This window comes from Olea europaea, chromosome 16, assembly GCF_002742605.1.
Source record: "Olea europaea var. sylvestris chromosome 16, O_europaea_v1, whole genome shotgun sequence".
Lineage (NCBI taxonomy): Eukaryota > Viridiplantae > Streptophyta > Magnoliopsida > Lamiales > Oleaceae > Olea > Olea europaea.
Window position 1 is genome coordinate 14,467,037 of NC_036252.1, and position 23,574 is coordinate 14,490,610.

The 23,574-nt window shown below is 33.4% G+C and overlaps 1 protein-coding gene, 2 long non-coding RNA genes and 1 pseudogene across 3 annotated transcripts; all 4 read left to right on the forward strand.

The window, feature by feature from the left end:
* The first annotated feature begins 287 nt into the window (after positions 1 to 287).
* Positions 288 to 921, forward strand: LOC111412839. Its single transcript, XM_023043726.1, has 2 exons — positions 288 to 480; positions 564 to 921. The coding sequence occupies exons 1-2, from the start codon at positions 418 to 420 to the stop codon at positions 918 to 920; spliced, it is 420 nt and encodes a 139-aa protein (XP_022899494.1). The 5' UTR covers positions 288 to 417; the 3' UTR covers position 921.
* A 1,469-nt stretch (positions 922 to 2,390) lies between these two features.
* On the forward strand, positions 2,391 to 2,748 carry LOC111412840. Its single transcript, XR_002706118.1, has 3 exons — positions 2,391 to 2,435; positions 2,518 to 2,590; positions 2,677 to 2,748. It is a non-coding gene; the product is annotated as an uncharacterized LOC111412840 (long non-coding RNA).
* A 625-nt stretch (positions 2,749 to 3,373) lies between these two features.
* On the forward strand, positions 3,374 to 3,676 carry LOC111412841. Its single transcript, XR_002706119.1, has 3 exons — positions 3,374 to 3,401; positions 3,475 to 3,567; positions 3,657 to 3,676. It is a non-coding gene; the product is annotated as an uncharacterized LOC111412841 (long non-coding RNA).
* A 14,865-nt stretch (positions 3,677 to 18,541) lies between these two features.
* On the forward strand, positions 18,542 to 20,351 carry LOC111412668 (annotated as a pseudogene).
* The last annotated feature ends 3,223 nt before the right edge of the window (positions 20,352 to 23,574 follow it).

Here is a 23,574-nt window from a genome sequence, read left to right on the forward strand (position 1 = left end):
AAAACAACTTAGATGGCACTCAAATAATAAGAGTTCAGATGGTAAAATGAGCATCCGGTTGATTCATTGGGATGGGAAATGATAAACAGAAGGTGGCCACATTTTGCGTTAGATCCTCGAAATATTAGATTGGGTCTTGCCACCGATGGATTCAATCCTTTCAAAAATCTTGCATGTCCTATTTGTCGTGAACATACATGTTCAGTATGGTTGTCACATTGTAGGAAGTTAGCATTCATGGGACATAGAAGATTTCTCCCATTGAGTCATCCATTTATCATGAAAAGGAGTTGGTTTGATGGACATATTGAAAATGGCATTAGGCCAAAGATAAAAACTGGTGAAGAAGATTCCTATGAAGTTGATCAAATTGCAAATGATTGGGGCAAAAGTGGTAAGTGAAAGAGAAAGAAGAACATGACTCAATCCAATGTAACGTGGAAGAAAAAGTCAATATTTTTCAGGCTACCATATTGGAAGGTAACTCTAGTTATATCATTTCCTTTTTTAATACATCTAACTGCGTTTAGTATCTCATGAAACAAGTGATGTTTGATTTGCAGACTTTACTTATACGGCATAATTTGGATGTGATGCACGTGGAAAAGAATATTTGTGAGAGCATCATTAGTACACTTTTGAATGTGAAAGGAAAATCGAAAGATGGTATTAACTGTCGTAAGGACTTGGAAGCTATGAACATTAGGCATGATCTACATCCTGAGAGTAGAGGAAATAAAGTTTACTTACCTGCAGCTCCTCACACTTTATCAAAAACAGAAAAAGAAATATTTTGCAAAAGGCTTGCTAACTTGAGATTACCGGATGGTTATGGTTCTAATATTGAAAATTGCATTTCAGTGGAAGAATGTAAGATAGTTGGACTCAAGTCTCATGATTGTCACCTTTTAATGCAATAATTACTATCAGTTGCACTGAGAGGACTTTTACCTAAAGGACCAAGGAACTCGTGTTCATTTTTCAATGAAATATGTCAAGGAGTCGTAGATAGGAATAAGGTTGAAATTTTAGAAGAGGATGTTGCTGAAACTTTGCGCATGTTGGAAAGGTATTTTCCCCCTTCCTTTTTTGATATAATGGTTCATTTAACAATTCATATTGGAAGAGAAGTTCGTCTATGTAGACCAATTCAATATCGTTGGATGTACCCATTTGAGAGGTAACACTCCTTATCCCCAGAAATTAAATCCACTATCAAATGATTTCTACTTTATTACTTTTTTGGAAAATGTGTAGGTATATGAAAGTGTTGAAAGGGTACGTTATGAATCGTGCAAGACCTGAAGGGTGCATAGCTGAACGATATATTGTTGAAGAAAATGCAATGTTTTGTAGCAAATACATAAAACAAGCATCTGAAATAGGCTCTAAGCCTGCACGCAATGAAGAGTATGAGAGTGACTTCTTAGTTGCAGGTCGTCCAATTTCCAAAGGGAAGTCACTTGTACTATCTAATGAGATGCTAAAAGTTGTCCATCGCTATGTATTGCTGAATAGTGTAGAAGTGGCTCCATATGTATAGTATATTTGTGAAGTATATACTTTTTGGGATTTTAAGTTCTTAGAGATTTCTTGATATATTGTTTTTTACTTAGGATGTATATGAGTGAACTCAGGAGTTCTGATAAACGACTTGGACGAAATGAGAATTTGTTGCATAAGAAACATGTTGACACGTTTGCCATTTGGTTGCACAATAAGGTTGAAGTACATATATCGACCAGATTAGCGTTTAATTCTGTTGTTTATTCTTTTATTCCTAACGTATTTATACTCATAACAGATTACGGGTCAATTGTCGCTGGACAATGTTTCAAATACTTTAAAGTGGCTTGCACGTGGCCCTAGATGTCAATCCATGTCATATTCCAGTTTTGTAATAAATGGATTTCGATTTCACACTAAAGATGCCGAAAACTCTCGCCAAAACAGTGGCATTTTAGTTGATGCAACAACCATCTGTAGATCTAGTGCAAAAGATAATGCACATGTTGTTGGAAAAGTTCTTTATTAGGGAGTTTTGCGTGATATTATAGTGCTTGACTATAATACATTTCATATTCCAATATTCAAGTGTGACTGGGCAAATATTGTGAATGGAATAAAGAAGGAAGATGGATTCACTTTGGTTAACCTTCACAAGGGACACGGACAATTTGAAAATGATGCTTTCATTTTGGCATCACAGGCGAAACAAGTTTTTTATTCTAGGGAGAATGAAACATCTAATTGGTATGTTGTTTTGCAAGCATCACCAAGAGACTTTCACACATTACATATGGAAGAAGATACTTCTTATGAGGCAACTATTCCATTGGATGTAACACAAATTGAAGACAATCATGTGGGGGATGAGAATTTTGCAAGGATAGATGTTGAAGGCATATTATGTGATATATAAATTGATTAGTTTGGTAAATATCGTTATACATATAACTGTTTAAATTACAAGTAGTAGAACTTTGAATATCATTCTCTTTCTCTTATTGTTTGCAGATTCGTACTTTCTCAAGTGGCTTTTTGGAACTAGGTGATATTATTAAATATACGCATGATGGATAAAGCTCAGGTGAGTGTGTTTCAATACACTTCTTAAGATGGTAACTTTCGAGAATAATTAACTTTATGCTATGTTTTCATGTTGCATTGTTTAAGTCAAATAAGCAAGCTTCCAAGAATTCTAAAAGACGAAGTGCTGCGATTGCTGTTGCAATTCGGAAGACAAATAAAAGACTATGACCTTCTAGTGAACCTAGAGATACCATGTCTACTCCAATTACTGGTGATCAAAACATGACTTCGACAAGTGTAGATGCTACAAAAAAGAAAAGAGGTCCAATTTTTTATATTGAGGTCGATATTTGAAAATGGTTGCTGAAAATAACTATCAGAAAATGGAGCTTGAATTCAATGAATTCGGGCAAGTAATTGGCCATAACTTTGATAAATTTATCAGCATAGCCGGAGCCATAGTGCGGGAGTACGTGCCAGTTATTATTAAAAATTGGCCTTCAGTGGATGACAGTAAAAAAATTGAACTTTGGAATTTTATACAGGTACATTTATTTAATATGATACTTTTTTTATTATTGGTTATACATTTTTCCTTCAAAGCTTGATTGCCATTTTCGATCATATATCGACCATTTTTTATATTTGTGATAATTGTAGCAAAGATTCAATGTCAATGTCTGCCATCAAAAAATGGCATTTCAATGTATGGGAACATATTGGAGGACATTCAAATCAAGATTGAGAAGAGATATCAAACGTCAAGTACCATCTGTCGTGAATAGAAAACGCGCTATTGCCCTTCTTAGACCGAAGAATATAACCTCAGAAGAAGCATGGGAGAAGATACTCTTTCCACTGATTTTCAAGTAAGTTATATTTTCGTATGAACTTTAAACTTTGTAGTCAATTATTGTTGGTTTATATTTTTTTCCTTGACAGGAAAAAAGTTCTAAGTTCAGCAAAATGAGAAGTAGTCAGAAGCTTCTCCATACTATGGGTCGGAAGGGTTATTCACGTATGGCTCACGATTTGGTACAAGAACTATCTTTCTTTATTTTTGATATGTGTCTTTATTGATTTCATATACGTGTTTGTGATTGAGTTCAATATTGTTATTGTAGAAAAGAAAGAATCCAAATATCACATGATTGAGAACGACAGTATGGACTCATGGACATCTTCGAAAGGATGGAAATCCAATAAATGAGGCGGTTGCTGAAACTTTGGTACGTGTATTGTGTATATATATATATACACACATACTAGAGAGTGTGTGTGTGTAGATCTAGTGTAATATTTAAGTTTCATAAGTCGAAGAAAAGGTTGAAGCACTTCTGAAGTTATCCCAGGTTATACTTTGCTATTACATAGAATATGATAGCGTAACTTAATATATCTTAACATTTCAATAAGTTTAATTTTTTTTGTATTATTTTGCAGAATCAAAATAAGAATGTAGAGGATATGAGTTCACATGCTTTTACTCCACATGTTTTTGTATTGTATATTATTTTTTCAATATAAATTCAGATTATATCATACTAGTTTTAAAAATAGACTTTATTTTAATGCGAATTTGTAGTCTCAACAAGGAAGTGGTATGGAGGGAGGTATTGCACCAGTGGAATATGGAAAGTGTCAACTATTGCACCAGTACTTGGTTGAGGAGGAAATTGTAGGCGAAGGGAAGATTGCATCAATAGACCCAAGTGCAAATGTGCATCATGTGCCACTAGGACGAGATTGTTGGAAGGTTTGGGTTGACGGGGTGTACATGAGTCATTTTCCCTTATATAGACCAACGGAAGAATTTCGAGTTCTTAGTGACGCCATAGGAAGTACTATTGTTTGGGCAAAGAGCTGCATTAGACTTATTTGACAAAGGTACTTTATAAATTTCTACATTTTTTTCATTTATGCATTTGTCATTAAACATGTTTCAAGAGTGGCTATATATGTGTGCATACACAAGTCTACAACCTTGAATGTGGAAGTTTGTTCATGGCATTACTAATGAGTGCACAATGGCTTCTCTTAAAAAAGAAATTGATCTTATTTTTAAAAATCAATCAAGTTTTAATTATGAGCTCGTATTCTTGAGTGTGTGATTCAATTTTTTCTTTAAATGACATAAATCTGCTGCTATATACATTGAATGAGTATAGACTTGTTATGTAAAAAGAATGAATATAGTTGTGTCTTAAAAAGCTTTAAATAACATTGTATTGTTTCTAAATTGCTTGCTCTTTTTGATTAATTTGTTGTTATATTCTTTCTTTCTTGCAGTTACATGGAGTTGAAGTGAGTTCGAAAATCTCTTTTGTGCTTGTATCGTCTTGGATCTCGTCTATGTAAAAAGATTTGGCTGGGACTCGTTAGAAGCTTCGGTCATGAATCGTTTACATAACTTTCAGACATTTTTCATAGTTCTTTGGTTAGATGGTGTATATTTTTGAATTGAAGTATTTATTATGTTTTGATGAAGTAATATTGCATATCGGATCATGTTTATTGGCTTAAATGAAGTACTTTTAATTTTTTGTTGGCTTAAAGTACTTGTGCGTAGATAGTAAAAATATGTTTTTAATTCACAGGTTTAATTGGCAGGAAAAATGTAAAATAATTTATCAGAAAAATAAAAATGACATTTGCGACAAACTCCAGTTTCGGCAACGTGCATTCGGCAACGTGAGCACGTTGCCGAAACTGGGTTTCAGCAATGTGCATTGCACGTTGTCGAAACTTGGTTTCAGCAACGTGCAATGCATGTTGCCGAAACTCTTCGCTCTATGGCAACGTCTCATTCCACAACAGACGCCTGAACGTTGCTGTAAGTCTACAATAACGTTTTCTGCCTGTTGCCAAAAGTGGTTTTTGGTGTAGTGGACATAACTTAAAAATCAAATTGTTCATCAAAAGTTCAATTAAACGAGTAGTAAAGTGAACATAAAAATCTGTATCTCATGATAATATCTATTTGATGTTTAATCATATTTGAATAAAGCAAACAATGATGGCAAGATTTTGATTAAACTAATATTAACTATGAAAAATAAAAGTAATTAAACGATCAAATATGCTTATCAATTTACAGTAGTTATTCCCTTTAATCTCATCTCTCAAGTTCAATTCATAAATTTTTACTCGATTAAATACACTAATTAAATCAAATACATCTATCAAGTTCAAATTAGTCATGTCTAGCTGAATCAACTCACTTTATCTTGACATTTTTGAGAATTTATTCCTCATAGAAATTCGATATACTTCTTAAAAGAAACTCTTCGAACTAGCATACTAATAGTTATCGAACTAAATCCAGTCATTAACTCGATTAAAATATCAATCGACGGTTACTAGTCCAACTTGATGGTAATGGGCCAATAAAATAACAAGTAGAGGTACATGATTCAAAACTTGGTTATTTCATCAAATTTCAAAGTAAATTCAAATAATTGGCCGATTTAGTCAAAACCGATTCATTGGGTCTCGATGGTAAGATTAGTCAGTGTTGCTACTAACATCACAACCAAGTTGACTAAGGATTATTATTTTCACAATTGAGGTCAAGCCTCAAGAGTTGAAAGATTAGTACCTATGTCCCCTCACTTCCTCAAAAAAAAAATAAAGAAAACCTCAACGAAACCAACAAGTGGCTCATTGTAGATTTTATATCCCGCAAGTATACGGATCATAACAAGTAAAATAAAGGACTTATGAGTTTGATTACATTCCTGTGAGGGCTTTGAATTCCTAATTTATTATTTCTAATTTTTATTTAAATAAGCATATAGTTTGTCAATTAAACGAGTAGTAAAGTGGACCTAAGAATGAAATATCTAACTATTCTAACTCATATTTGAATAAAACAAACGTTGATGCGAGATTTTGATTAAATTAATATTAACTAACAAAATAAAATAATTATCGAAATACCGCTATTACGAGGAATTGGATGAAAAAGCACGTTGCAAGATTCGAGGACGAATCTTCATCAGTCGGAGGAGAATTATAAAAAAAATTGATTTTTTTAATTATTTTTTAGTTAGTATTTTCTTTATTAGAAAATTCAAAATTCAATGTTAATTAGAACATTTAACTTCTACTGTTATCCAGGTGTTAATTGTTAATTAGAATTAGTCATTGATTAGAGTTAATCATTTAGTAAGATTATTTGTAATTAAGTTTTGTTTTTTTTAATTGTTATAGTAGCCTTAATGACAATGTGGTTATTTTTTGAATTTAAATAAAATATTAGTTATTGAAAATTTCTTCCATTTATCAGTCTTATACCAATATTCACTAGAATCGATGATTTTGTAGTCAAGATCTAGAATACGATATTCTTCCCCTCATGTAGACTGTGAGTGAAAAGAGGCAGGGGCTACTTGTGTAATATATGGTGGGCTATTTGTGTAATATATGAAGGGCTATTTTGGAAATATATATTCTACTTCAAATGTCATGAGAAAAATAACTTCAAAATATGCCAGCTTAGCATTGTGGACACAGTTATCTATGGCCAAATGTACACCTACCATTTTCATTTTTCTATTCACTTTTGTCTTTACCCTCTCTCTACGCCCTCTCTCCCTCTTTCCCAAAACTTCCATTCCTCTTTCTCTTTCTCACTTTCTTGCATTCTAAAAATCTACAATTTTGTTTCCTTTATTTGCCTATTTTCTTTGTGTGTTGTGTTGTAGTTCAAGAACAATTGGGCACTTGGATGTAAAACCAATTATTTGGGGCCCATGTAATATTAAAGAATTAATTAAAGGTGATTAATATTACTAAAATCCTATTGGCCCAACTGAAAAATGGTAGTTTTATAATTGTTTACTTTGATGGAAAGTTGAGAGTTTTATGACACAAATGAGACTGCCTCTCTCTGCCTATAAATTTGAATGAAACCCATCAATTAATTCATTCAATAAAAGAGAGGAAAAGTGAGAGAACGGTTTCTTTAATTTAACAGTTTATTATTTTGCAGATCTAAAATTCTCAATTATTGCCATGGATCAAGGTATGTTTCTTGATCAATTAAAATTTCGTATGTGAAAATCATGAATTCTAAAGATCTTGGTATTAGGGTTTAATTTCTTACTATGGTATCAGAGCCAAGTTGAAGAATTCTTGATTTTCCTTAAAGATTTACTGTTTTTCGTATGGGATCTTTAATTTCTTATTAATTTATGGATCAAATCATTACATCAAATCCCATTTGCTATCTACATCGATTAATTGGTTTTTCCATGGATCCGATTTGGGAAGACTATATCGTGTTCAAATCAATTGGCTTTTCCATGCATATGAGAGAAAGAGACAGCCCTTCAAAATCCATTATTTTGGCTATGTGTTCCTGTTTATCATTATTAATCATTCAAAGTTTAAATAAATAAATAATTAAAGGAGGGGCTGAAACGTGTAAAATTGAAATTGCAGAAACCAATTAATGCATGAAAACATTTGCAATACACATACTGTTTCTTTCTATAATCCCATGGCCTAATTAAACCCCATCCTTGGAAAATCAAATGAGGCTGACAATTTGTACCTAGAATGCCGTACTGTATGTATATGTTTCTGCCATATATGTTGAATTGTTTAAGAAAATGTCAATCCCTCGTATTGGTTTAAGGCATAACATTGGCTGAAGTTTATGCGTTTGTGTTCAATATCGGTAAAGTACATATATACTGACTATTTTTGGCAATTGGACATTTATTGTTTCACATTTTAATTTGAATTAGGAATTAAATTCGATTATGTCTAGTTTAATTACTTACATTATTCACATTATATTTTTGTAATTAATGTTCGATTGATGTTGTTTGTTAGTCACCAAAGTGGCCAAACATTATGGTATTTTGAACGCTAAATTACATAATTTATTTATCAATTACTCTTGATAATTTGATGCTTGTAAATGAAAATGACTTTATTATTGGTGTCAAAAGTATATTGACGTTCAAAGATTATAAAATTATTATGGATCGCCCAAAGGTTGATCAGTTAATTTTGTTAATCTTGAACATGATCGTGGTTAATTGATTTACTTGGTCGGATGTGTTTTGTATATCCAAAGATATCATACATGTTTGATTAGAGTATATTTAATTACCAATTAAGTGAAATTTAATTAGCATCATTATATTTATTATGATGGTATAACGTAATATCACCCAAAGAAGAATTACGCTATACATTTATTGTTATCTGAATTTGAAATTAAAACTCAAAGTATTAATGTTAGAGCATTTTATATTTTGCAGTATATGTTCCCGTTTCTCTGCATTCGCATGCTTCATCTGTACCACTGTTCAATGGGCTAAATTTCTCTGACTGGTGTGAACAAGTTCAGTTCAACTTAGGTGTTTTGGACTTGGACTTGGCACTTCAAGTTGAGAAACCTACTGATCTTACTGATGAGAGCAGTGCTGATAAAAGATCTGTCCATAAAGCTTGGGAAAGGTCAAACAGATTAAGCTTAATGTTTATACGGATGACCTTAGCAAAGAATATCAAGTCTACTATCCCTAAAACTGAGAATGCTAAGGGATATATGAAGTTTGTGGAAGAACGTTCCCAAACAGTTGACGAATCACTTGCTGGCACACTGATGAGTACCTTAACCACCATGAAATTTGATGGTTCTCGTACCATGCATGAGCATGTTACTGAAATGAGTAACATTGTAGCAAGACTTAAGACTCTTGGGATGACTGTGGATGAGAACTTTGTGGTACAATTTATCATCAACTCTTTGCCTTCCGAGTATGATCCATTCCATATGAACTATAATACCTTAAAGGATAAATGGAATGTGAATGAATTGCACAGTATGCTCGTGCAAGAGGAGACAAGGCTTGAGAATCAAGGAACTCATTATGTTCATCTCGTAAGTCGTCAAGGAGCTGGAAAGAAATATAAGAAAAGATCTGGAAAGGGAATTAAGCAAGGACCACTAAAGATAAATGAGTCTTCTGCCCATATCTACAATAAGGAACACAAAAAGGATACGTGTCATTTCTGTCGCAAACCTGGGCACCATAAAAAGGATTGCCTAAAACGTAAGGCATGGTCGAAAGTAAAGGTAAGATTATTTCTTATGTATGTTTCGAATCTAATTTGGCAGAAGTTCCTTATAATACTTGGTGGATTGATTCCGGATGTACCACTCATGTTACTAATACGATGCAGGGATTCCTTTCAACCCAGACCATAAATCCAAATGACAAGTTTGTCCTCATGGGAAATCGAGTCAAAGCTCCAATTGAAGCCATCGAAACTTATCGTTTGATTTTAGATACTGGACATCATTTAGATTTATTTCATACTCTATATGTACCTTCTATTTCTCGTAATTTAGTTTTCTTATCAAAACTTGATTCTGTTGGATATTTCTTTGATGGTGGAAATGGATGTTTAAATTTGTTTAAACAAAATCATCTTATCGGTTCCGCTATTCTTTGTGATGGCTTATATAAATTAAAGCTTGATAACCTCTTTGCCGAGACTCTTTTGACCTTGCATCATAATATTGGTACTAAACGTGGTTTACTGAATGAACGATCTGCTAACTTGTGTCATAAACGTTTGGGTCAATATCCAAGGAAAGGATAGAAAGATTAGTAAAGAATGAAATCCTTCCTGACTTGGATTTTAGTGATCTTGAAACTTGTGTGGATTGTATTAAGGGTAAACAAACCAAATACACAAAGAAAGGAGCCACAAGAAGCACACAGCTTCTTGAGATAATATATACCGATATATGTGGGCCTTTTGATGTTTCATCATTTGGTGGGGAAAAGTATTTTATCACCTTTATCGATGATTTTTCACGTTATGGTTATGTCTATCTACTACATGAAAAGTCTCAAGCTGTAAATGCTTTAGAGATTCTTGTCAATGAAGTTGAACGACAATTAGACAGAAAGGTGAAAATTATTAGATCTGATATAGGTGGTGAATATTATGGAAAGTATGATGAAACTGGACAACACCCAGGTCCATTTGCTAAATTTCTTGAAAGACATGACATATGTTCTCAATACACTATGCCAGGCACACCACAACAAAATGGTGTGGCTGAAAGGCGTAATCGTACTCTAATAGAAATGGTCAGGTGTATGTTAAGCAATTCTTCTTTACCCATATCTTTGTGGATGTTTGCATTAAAGACTGCTATATATCTACAAAATAAGGTTCCTAGTAAGGCAGTTCCAAAGACTCCTTTTGAACTATGGACGGGAAGGAAACCCAGTTTAAGACACCTGCATATTTGGGGTTGCCCAGCAGAAGCAAGAATTTATAATCCACATGAAAAGAAACTGGACTCAAGAACAATCAGTGGATTTTTCATTGGTTATCTAGAAAAATCAAAAGGGTATAGATTTGATTGTCCTAACCATAGTACTAGAATTGTTGAAACTGGAAATGCTAGGTTCATTGAGAATGGTGAAGTTAGTGTGAGTTTTGAACCACGAAATGTGGAAATACAAGAAGTTAGAGTTCAAGTTTCTCTACCCTCAACTTCTTCTAATGTTGTTGTTCCTCAAATTGTTGAACGACATGAAAATTTACCTGAACAACAAATAAATGGTCAAACACCTCACAATGAAGTTGCCATCGACGAACCTGCATTAAATGAACCACAAGAAATAACATTAAGAAGGTCACAAAGACAACGTAGACCTGCGATTTCTGATGATTATGTGGTTTACCTGCAAGAGTCTGAATTTGACTTGGGAATTGTTGATGATGATCCAGTTTCATTTTCACTAGCCATTGAGAGCGCTAATTCTGATAAGTGGTTAGATGCTATGAAAGATGAGTTGAAATCTATGGAACATAACGAAGTCTGGGATCTCGTTGAATTACCAGAATCATGTAAAAGAGTTGAGTGTAAATGGGTCTTTAAGACCAAGCGCGACTCTAATGGTAATATGGAACGACATAAAGCTAGACTTGTTGCCAAAGGTTTTACTCAGAAAAGTGGCATTGATTATAAGGAGACATTTTCACCAGTCTCTAAGAAAGACTCACTCAGAATTATAATGGCTTTAGTAGCTCATTATGACTTAGAACTACATTAAATGGATGTGAAAACCGCCTTTCTAAATGGAAATTTAGATGAAGAAGTTTATATGGATCAACCTAAAGGTTTTTCAGTTAAATGAAAGGAACACATGGTATGTAAGTTAAAGAAATCAATATATGGACTTAAACAGGCTTCCCGTCAATGGTATCTTAAGTTCAACGATACCATTACTTTTTTTGGATTTAAGGAAAACGTCGTTGATCGATGTATATATCTGAAGGTCAGTGGGAGCAAGTTTATATTTCTGATTCTGTATGTTGATGATATCTTGCTAGCTACTAATGATTTTGGTCTATTATACGAGACTAAGAAATTTCTCGCTAAAAATTTTGAAATGAAAGACATGGGAGAGGCAACCTATGTAATTGGAATTGAAATATTCCGTGATAGGTCACAAGGGTTGTTAGGGTTGTTTCAGAAAGTATACATCAATAAAGTTTTAGAGAGATTCAATATGAAAAATTGTTCAGCGAGTGTTGTTCCAATTCAGAAAGGAGACAAATTTAGTCTCATGCAATGTCCTAAAAACGAATTGGAACGCAAACAAATGACAGCTATTCCTTATGCATCTCTTGTTGGGAGCTTAATGTATGCTCAGACTTGTACCAGACCAGACATCAGTTTTGCTGTTGGAATGCTGGGCAGGTATCAAAGTAACCCGGGACTTGATCATTGGAAAGCTGCAAAGAAAGTATTGAGATACTTGCAAGGAACGAAAGACTACATGCTCACTTATATGAGATCTGATAACTTGGAGGTCATTGGATATTCAGATTTGGACTTTGCTGGATGTGTGGATACTAGAAAGTCCACATTTGGCTATTTGTTCCTCTTAGCTAGAGGGGCTATATCATGGAAAAGTGCGAAGCAGTCAATCATTGATGCATCCACTATGGAAGCCGAGTTTGCGGCATGCTTTGAGGCCACAGTTCAAGGAAATTGGCTGCGAAACTTTATTTCAGAACTTGGGATCGTCGACAGTATAGCCAAGCCATTGAAACTTTATTGTGATAATTCTGCAGCAGTCTTCTTTTCAAAGAACGACAAGTACTCTAAAGGTGCTAAGCACATGGAATTGAAGTACTTTGCCGTTAAAGAAGAAGTTCAAAAACAAAGGGTGTCAATCGAGCATATTAGCACCAATCTTATAATTGCAGATCCATTAACGAAAGGATTGCCATCAAAGACATTCAATGAACATGTCGAAAGGATGGGCATTATTGAAAATTATCATTAACATTATTATGCAATTTATGATGCTTATGTATTGACATTTTGGGCTCATTTATGTATTGTTTTTGACAAAATATTATTCCTGTCATAATTGTTAGTACATGTACGTAAATGAATTATGCAAATGCTGACAGGGATAGTCTTTTCGAAGAGATTAATGCAATTATCGAACTTCTCATTATGTGTCATATTGGGTAGGGACTAATACTGTAGTACATGGAAGGATTTATGCTTATATGATGGTGTAAAACCGCCATGACTCTTATTAGTCTTTATTTAAGGATGATATATTAAGTGACCAATGTATGATGGATTTTAGCTAATGGTATGCGCATTATGTTTTATACCACATAACAAAACAATATTAAACGGGCCAAGTGAGAGAATGTAAAACCAATTATTTGTGGCCCATGTAATATTGAAGAATTAATTAAAGGTGATTAATATTACTAAAATCCTATTGGCCCAATTGAGAAATGGTAGTTTTATAATTGTCTAATTTGATGGAAAGTTGAGAGTTTTATGGCACAAATGAGACTGCCTCTCTCTGCCTATAAATGTGAATGAAATCCATCAATTAATTCATTCAATAAAAGAGAGGAAAAGTGAGAGAACGGTTTCTTTAATTTAACAGTTTATTATTTTGCAGATCTAAAATTCTCAATTATTGTCATGGATCAAGGTATGTTTCTTGATCAATTAAAATTTCATGTGTGAAAATCATGAATTTTAAAGATCTTGGTATTAGAGTTTAATTTCTTACATTGGATTCAACAATTCATTAAAGTGAAGGATTTTCTGCATTTTGAGAGTAAGATTTGATATGCGTCTTCGTTGTAATCTGTTTCAAGATTTCAATTTTTTTGAGTTCCTTTTTCCTTTTTGGGCTTCTTTTTTCAGTTTTGTTTTCTTGAATTTTCGATAAAATATAATAGTTATAAACAAAAGTTCGTCCAAATTTCTTGTGATATTACATGCTAATTTGTCAATGCATATGTTTTACAACTTTAGTTCTATAATGAATAGATGAAAATTGAAAATACGAAACATTGTTACTGAAATTTAACAAAAATTAGAAATTGTACCTATTTTTTGATGAATAAATTTCTAAGAGAGAGATGCCATGTTGAAATGGTTTTCGGCTAAAGAGAATCAGAAGATGAAAGATTGAGAAGAATACAAAAGGCGTGAAAGGATTTATTTATTTATTTATAGGAAAATTTCATGAGATTAAGTATATCATATTTCAAAATTAAGAAAATAAGTTTCAAACCTAAAAAATCAGATTTTTATTAAAATTTATTTATGATTTAATTAATTAGTAAATTAAATATATTTAGGTCATATATTTATACAATTTGGTCACAAATTAACAATTTAATTAGTCACTTATAATTTTTTGATCACAAATCAGAAATTTTATGTCACAAATTATTTTACAATCACAATTCAGAACTTTTTGTAGGTCACAGTTTTTTCATCGATCATAATAAAAAATTAATTAGTCACGAATTAATTTTTAGCCATAACTTATCAAATTATTGGTCACAACTTATTTTTATGTCACAAATAAAAAATTTGATAGGTCACATATTATTTTTCAGTCATGAATTAAAAAATTTGTAGGTCACAGATCACAAATATTATAGGTCACAAGTTATTAGACAGTCACAAATTATTAATTTTTTAGGTCACACATTATTTCTTGGTCACAATTTATCTTTTTCATTGATCATAGATTAACCAATTCACTGTCACAATCAATCAAATAATCTGTAACCATCACCAACACTTACGACCACCACTTCAATGTTATCTCCAACAGCACCACCACCGTCACCACGTTGGTCACAAAATTAACCAAATTATTGGTTATAACAAATTATTTTCGGTCATATTGGTCACAACATCTAAATAATTATCACACCGTCACCACCACCACCACTACCTATTTCAACGATCACCAACACAACCACCTTAAATCAATTATTTCCTTCACCTCTACCAAAAAACAACCATCACCACCAACATCATCGCCACCTTAGAGCACTACAAAGACCAACACCACTATAGCCACCACCACACCTGCACACAACCAACGAATCAACGTCTATTGCGACCGTAGAGTGACATTCTATCACCGTTGACAAATAAAGAATGGAGGAGATAGAGCAGAGCCTTCGCCACCGAATAGAGCCACCAACACCACAACAGAGCCGTCGCCATCGCCACCACCACCAGATCCAACGCATAGTACAACACACCACAGTAACTGCAAAATCACCACCTGTACTGCACAGTACACCACTACGACGATCGACCACCAGAAATTACACAAAACCTCCGCCATCGATCACCATAAATCACAACCCCACCACACAACCCACCACCACCACATCGCACCATCGCCACCACTACAGACCAAGCGCCACAGATCGACGCACCACCATACCACAGATCAACGTATCACGCACCATCGCACCACAGATCGTCAAGGGGGCATCGCGGAGTCTCTCGAGGAGTCCTCCGGTGGCAGCTTCTTGTCTTCCGACGGGATTGTGGAAAAATTAATGGTAGAGAGGGAAAAAGAGTCTAGGGAATTGAGAGAGAGAGAGAGAGAGAGAGAGATGGAATTGAGATATATATTAATTAGGGTTTCAAATTGTTTAATTAACTTTTAAATATATAAATTAATTAAAAAAATTCTGATTTGTGAAATATTAAACATTGCATCTTATTTATGAAATGAGGATTTTTAATTTATTAGAATCTGTAATTTTCACTTTATTTATTTATTTTTATTTGGGCTAAAAAGTGATTAAAAAAATCTTTTTTTGGGCTCCCTACATAGCTGGGCTCAGGTCTGGCTCTAGTTTCGATTTGTTTGTTTAGATAATATTTGTTTCAACATTTGTATACATGCACACAATTCTTGGTCTATTTCTAGAGTGGAAATTACACCGAATAAGAACTTTAGGATTCAACTTCAAAAATCAAATTTATGGTATTTTTATACAAAAATCATATTATAATATATTATCGTCAATATTTATAATAATATTATAAAAATTAAATTATTTTATATATTCACCCACTACTATTTACCTTCTCAAACCCTAACTAATTCTCTTTCTCTCCATACCACGGCCGCCTCCCTCCTCTCTTTCTCTCCTTTCTCTCTCTTTTCTCTTCCTCCACACTGGCTGTCACCCTAGCCGCCACAGTTGACAACCACCTTCAAACCTGTTGCACAGCATGGACCATCACCGTGTACCGTTATCGTCTCCCAGCTTTTCTTCACCATTCCCTGTCTCTCTCCTAGTATCTCTGCGCCACTCTATCTCTCTTTGCTGCACGTTGCCGCTCCGACTATCTCTTCGTCACGATCTGAATTTGGCAGTTGTTTTCATCAAGGTACCGTGGTGTCAAGTTCTGTGCCACTAAGAGTCGAGGAGAGTTGCAAGATTTTGCCAGAAATCGAGTAAAGGAGCTTGAGGATAAGCTTTATATTATTGTGATGTGGCGGTATTTTCCTGGTGAGGTGGTCATGGCTTTGAGATGCTGGTAGAGATATGACGGATCAGATGTTTGTGTGGTAGAACTTGACGAATCTGGTGGTTTTGAGATGTGGTGGTGTTTTCCTGGTGAGGTGGTCGTGGATCTGGGATAATGGTGGAGATGGGTAGATCTGATGTTTGTGTGTTTGTATGGTAGATCTTGAAGGACCTGGTGTTTGTGTAGTGGCAGTGATTTGTTTGAGGTGTTGCGGTGGTGGCTGTGGTGGAATCTTGGCAGATTTGGTGTTTGTGTGGTGGCTGTGGTCGAAGGTGGGAAAAGATGAGATTGAATGCTTGTGACCAATTGTTTGGTTGATTGTGACTAATAATTGACTAAGTTGTGATCGAAAAAATTAATTGTGACCAAAATAATTCAATAATTTGCAATGAATAAATTAGTTGTGACCAATAAAATTTTTGATTCTGTGATCGATGAATAATCTGTGACCTATAAAATTTTCGATTTGTGAACAAAAAATAAGTTGTGATCAATAATTTGATAAGTGGTGATCGATAAATAAGTTGTGACTAATAAAAATTTTGATTTTGTGACCGATCAATGAGTTGTATGACCTATGAAATTTTGATTTGTGACTGACGAATAATTTGTGGTTATGAAATTTTTGATTTGTGACTTAGAAATAATTTTAAACAATTAATTTGATGAGTTGTGGCCAAATTATATATAATTGTGACCTTAATATGTTTAATTAATAAAATATTTTTTTAATCAATCATAAGTAAATTTTAACAATATCTAAATTTTGAAATTGTAGACCTCCCTCTCTTAGTTTTGGATTAGGCTATGGATAAACCCTTAGAAATGAATTTTTCCCATTTCTGAAATACGACCTTTATTACTTTTATTACTTTCATCCATCTTAATTTCTACATCATTTCGATCTTCTTTTAATAAGGCTTTGATTTCTAATTCTCTATATTTTGTAAGATTCAAATAATAATTCATATCTATATTCTCAATTTCCTTTTTCATCATCTTCACTTTCATCTTTTTCACTGTTGCCATTTGATACAATAATGTCTTCGTAACTTTCATATTTTTCTATTTCAACATATTCATAGTCTTTCTCATTTTTATTTTGTCTTTGTTTGTTTGTTTGTTAGTAATGGCAATTCTAATTTAAATAAAAGTCTTCAAAAGTCAAACAAATTCTATGAAAGTTTTAAAGTAAAAATCTAGAGAAGTCTACGAAAATTTTTCATTAACTTCATACAAATCTATAAAAGTTGATAGTATGTTTGGTGGATAAGTTGATAGTACTTATGGTCTCACGAAAGTAAGTTTAATCAATTATGTTTAGAAAATAAATATGTGCTAGAAAGTATGGATAGTGAACACTTTCTATATTTGACTTGAATGACGATAACACATTTTGAATTTATTTCCATGATTTTAATCCATAGATGATTTTGGAATATCTAATTTAAGACAAAAAAATATGCCAAGAGGAGCACACTAACCCTAAAAAATTTAGATACTATGTTGGGTGAAGGAGAAAAGTTAATAGAAAGAGAAAATGGGTAAAGAAAGGGGAAGAATGAGGAAAAAATATCAAAAATATGTCTAGTTATGCTAATTATTGAAAATCAGAAAAGAATTGCTGCAAAAAAAAAAAAAAAAAAGGTTGAGGACGTGTATGCTATTTTGTGCAAAGATTGGGGCAAAAAGTACAAAGAAATTCTGAAAAAATCATTTGTTTTACTAATTATAAGAAAACTTCTTAAGCTGAGCTAAACATGTCATGTTTAGGAGTTATTTATAAATGATTTAAATTATAAATAGATAAAATTTATCGTATATAGCATGTGTATTTATATGATTGTTTCAATCCCATTATTTTGGATTAATAGATTTTGGAATAGTGATTTTTTTGGAAGAATGTGTTGTTAGAAGTATAAAAAAGTTTTTGGTTTACGTGTTAAGTTATTTTATTGGGAGAATGTAAGGTTGAAAATAAGTTTTAGAAAAAATGCATTTTGGGAAATGGGGCTCAAATAAGGGCTTAATATATTAATTTATATGATTGTTTCCTATATATAACTCAATGCTAATGCATATAACTTATCAGTCACCATAAAATTTTACGTTCTAGAAATGGCATTCCCTATTGGAGAACAATCGGTTGAGCTTCTACAAGCTCAAGCTAAGTTTTGGAACCACGAATTCAACTTCTTATACATGGCCTCTCTCAAATGTGCAACTGAACAGGGATGGACCCACATGGGGTCATGTGGGTTCAAATGACCCCACAATTTTTTTTATTTATTTTTTTTCAAAAAATAGTTGTTTTAACCCATTTTCGACCTATTTTAATACATGTCAAATGAAGTCGAAACATTGCATTTTTAATATCATTTCGAAACTCTCATGGCCTAATTTTTTGCTTCTTAATGGCATGCGAAATGATCAACGATATGAAAAGTTACAATGTATTAAAATAAGTCGTTTCAAATTAATATTTCAAAAATTTCGATAATATGCTAATTTTTAAAATTTGCCAACGATCGTATACTATTCGAATCTACAAATTGCTTACATCATCTAAAACCTCGTTTCGAGAACTACATCGTAGTCATATCGAATGGTTCAAACAGATGTTGAAAATAGTTAAATATGCGTCAAACGTACGTACTAAAAGAGGCGTTTAACTCGTCTTTTCTTTTTAAAAAATCAATTATTTCTTTAAAGTTTATTATTTTTGCACGATGAATTTTCCAATATAATTTACATCATTTTATTAGGAATTTTACATGAAAAATGACGTCAAAAATTTTAAAATCGTTGCGAACTAAATGTAATTTGAATTACTTTTAAATTATTTTTTCATTAAAAATTTCATTTACTTCCTAAATTCAATATGAATTTTATTTCAATTCATTTACTTCCTACATCCAATTTGATTTACTTGTCATTAGCTCAATATCCATAAATGACATGGTAAAAAAACTATATATGTAACAAAATTCATTTAACAATATTGATAATGATATAATTATAAGACATTTTCGAGCTGTCAAATGTGTATTAACTTATTTTTATTAATATTATATTGTTTAAAAAAATTATACATTAATTTTTGACCCCACAACCCATGAAGGCTGGGTCCGCCCCTGCAACTGACTAGGCATACCAGATATTATCCATAAACATGGAAAACCAATGACACTCCAACAGCTAGGCGATGCACTCCCCATCAACAAAACAAAAATTCATGGTGCATATCGTCTTATGCGAGTTCTCGTTCATTCTGGGTTCTTCATCGAGGAAAAAGTTTTCGAGGATGACACAAATATGGGGTATTGGCTTACACCGGCTTCTCATCTCCTCATCAAAGACCAGGCCTTGAGTATGATACCATTTTTGGAGGCCAGTTTCAATCCTACTTACTTAAAGCCATGGCATCATATTAGCAAATGGTTTCAAAATGACGACCTCTCTACATTCGAGACAACCCATGGAAGCACCTTATGGGACTATGTTTGTCATGACCCAAAGCTGAATCAGTCTTTCAATGAAGACGTGTAACGACACAGAGTTCTTGAGTGAAATAATTATTAGAGATTGCAAAAATGTCTTTGATAAGATGAATTCTATGGTGGATGTTGGCGGAAACACAGGATTTATGGCCAAAGCTATTGCAGATGCTTTCCCGCACTTGCAGTGTGCTGTGTTTGATCTTCCACACGTCATTGAAGGCTTGGAAGGTAGTTATAAGAACTTGACTTACATCAAGGGAAACATGTTTGAATTCATTCCTCAAGCAGAATTATGCTCAAGGTATGGATTTTTTTCTTAAATAACAACTTTTTCTCATTGGATACATGCTAACAACAACTTTTTCACATAGCAAAAAACAGTGGATATTGCACGACTGGAGTGACGAAGAGTGTGTGAAAATATTGAAGAAATGCAAAGAAGCAATCCCAAGCAAGGAGAATGGAGGAAAAGTGATCATTATTGATATGATCGTAGGAAACAACAAAGAAGACCATCAACACACTGAAACGCAGCTTTTCAATGATCTAGCGATGATGGTTTACCTCAATGGAAAAGAAAGAACTGAGAAAGAGTGGGAGAAACTTTTCCTTGATGCTGGCTATAGTGGCTACAAGATTGCATATGAATTAGGATTGAGGTCTCTCATTGAGCTTTATCCTTGATTTTCAAGTCTTTGAGAATAAACCAAGACTGGCTCTTATCTTAAAATAAACGCTTATGTATTTTCAAGTCTTTGAGAATAAACCAAGATAGGCTTGGGATGATTTTCATGTCTGTTTATGTGTTGTACAATTGTTTCATTTCAGAAACTGTCACGTCACTGCTTCATATAGATCGGTTTCAGCAATCTATAATCTGTATACTGTTGCAGCGGGGGATTGGGGTGGGTGGGGTGGGCGTTTTGAATGGATATGCTGTGTGTTTTGGGAGAAACAGCTAATGGAGACCGTGGTCGAGGTGGATGGGGAGTGGATTAGTCTCTTAGGCCCCGTTTGATTGCACGAAATTTTCCATGGAACTTGGAATTCGAATTCCAACTTCCACTTTTGGCCTGTTTGATTAACAAAATTTTCTAGGGAATTGATTTTCCATGAATTTCTAGGTACAACACCTTAAAGCGTGATTTTCCACCTTTTTTTTTCCTAGGGGATAGGTGGTTTTTGGTTTTCCACCTTTTTTTTTTTGGCTTTTTTTATTTTTTTTTAATTGTTGGCAATGGGAACAAATTTTAGGAATAATTGTAAAAGAGGATATCCCTGAAATTAACAATTTCCACATAAAACAAAGTCAAACGAACATCAAAAAATACTTTTACTTCAACATTTTCCACGTGAAAAATTTATACAATCAAACACAATAATTTACAATTTCCATGAAAACAATTTCTAGGTAATTCAATTCCTTGGAATTCATTTTCTTTCCATGTAATTTTTCTACTTGTAATCAAACGCACCCTTATAGATTGTGAGGGATTATTCGTATCGGATGGTTAGATGTGGTGTCGTGAATAGACATCATTTGGGGATTGCGAGGATTCTCTTCTCAAAGACTTGATCGTAATTTTATTTTTTTTATATTTAGTGTAAGTTCTTGTACTTCCATCATTAATTGATTGCCACACCATCCATTATCATCAAAGTCATGAAGTTGAACAATGTCATCAAGTTAAAGTGTATCTATTGAATTAAACAAAATTAAAATATACATAAACATCCTAGTGAAAATGTAGTCACCTCAAATAAAAATTTCCCCATATATACTTCTTTTTTCTTTTTTTGGTGACAAAAATTACAATCAAAATTAAAATAATGTCGATTCTATCATGAATTGCATATTTCTCCATAGTTATTAAACAGGATTTTTGTAAGGTGGATCTGTTCATAATCTCCTTTAGCGAAAAGCAGTACCTTAAGTCGTTGGTAGTTCATAGTTTTCGACACAACCCCACCCAGCCTTCCGATTCTACCCCCGCTACCACTCTACTATTGGCAGAACTACTTATTCATTATTTCCGGATCATCAAATAAAAGAGCTTTGTTTGATTAGTTTCTGTTAGACAAGAAATAAAGAACAGAACCATCCCCAATAAAAGCATAACCTTACCGAAAATAAGACTGATTGGAATCATTTCGAGGATTTTCAGCTCATTTCACTAGTCAAACTACGTTTGAGAAGTTGACTTATCTGCCTTGGAAGTTTTAATGCTAGTCCTTTGATGAGCCCTTCGCTCTATCAACGAGTCCTGGCGTCTATGGCTTTTTTTCACCTTTCTGTCACAATACTTGTACGCTACCCATATCTTGTTCGTTCTGAAAACACGTCTTCCTATTTCATCTTTTCTCGAATCTCCTTTAACAGATCTCCATGATAACCTAGTCCCTCAGAAAAAGTCAAAGTTGGAAGCAAGTGGCTCATGTTCTCTATCAGATATGACCTTTCGTAGTCCTTGGAGACAAAGTCAAAGCACTCGATAATTTGATTCTAACACTTTTCCCATTGCCAATCCTTCATCTAGTAATTTGAACCGTTCGAAACTGAGCGTTAAAACTTTAAGAACCTTCATCTCATAGTACAATCAACTTGAGGTGGGGAAATAGTATAAGAAATAGCGATTAAATTCAGTATTTCATCAGGAAACAACTTTATGGTGCTGAGTTACTGACAATCTCTCACTTCATAACTGGAACAAAAATCATAATCATAAGCCCAAACTAACAAAAAACAACACTTCGATTTTACTTAACAACATTTGCAATGAACAATTGAGGGAACACAACTTTCACCATTTTGGTATCTACCTCCCACGACGAAAAATTGCTTAAATTCTCTGATATATATTCTGGAGGCTGTAATGAACAAGGTATTAGAAGAAACCATACGTTTAGACCAGAAAATGTGCAGAACAATGGCTAAAATCCTGCAAGTATACCACATCGTAGTCAAGTTATAAACTGTGGGTAAAATGTCATTCCACGAGGATCAAGTAGTAATTCATTTTTTATTAATACTAACTCTAATTGAATAGCACAAAGTGAGTGATTTTTGTTTCAACTAATTAAGCCTATAACTATCTATAGTTAAAATAATGAACTAATATGAAGCTTTTATGAATTTGATTAATGACGAGCATTTGGACTTTGAATCCCCCTTTATTATTTCGTTTTATCAACAATCCAAGAAAATGACAACATTCATTAAACTTGATAATCAACTTTTTTACTTTGTTCAATAATCTTTCTCAAATAATACTCAATATTTCCCATAGTGGGTCGTATGTGAGAAATGTTTTAAGGCATAGTAGTATACCTTTATCCCATATTGAACCCTACAATAATCGTTTATCACGTGCTATAGTCCTTATTCATTATTTCGAATAAAACAACGATCACAAATCAATTCAATTATTAGTTAAGTAATTGAAAGCATTAATATTATGATAATCATTCAAGTTATTCTCAGAAAAGGGGGACATTACCACCTATATTTGCTCAATCGATACAATCAGCTCGTGGACCAGATTCTGGACACAATCTTCCGTAAGATGGAAAGCCCCTTGCCTAGCCTTTTCTAGACGTCCGACAACAGCTCTTATTCCAATGTCTACTCCTCTCCGGCGGTAATTCAACAGC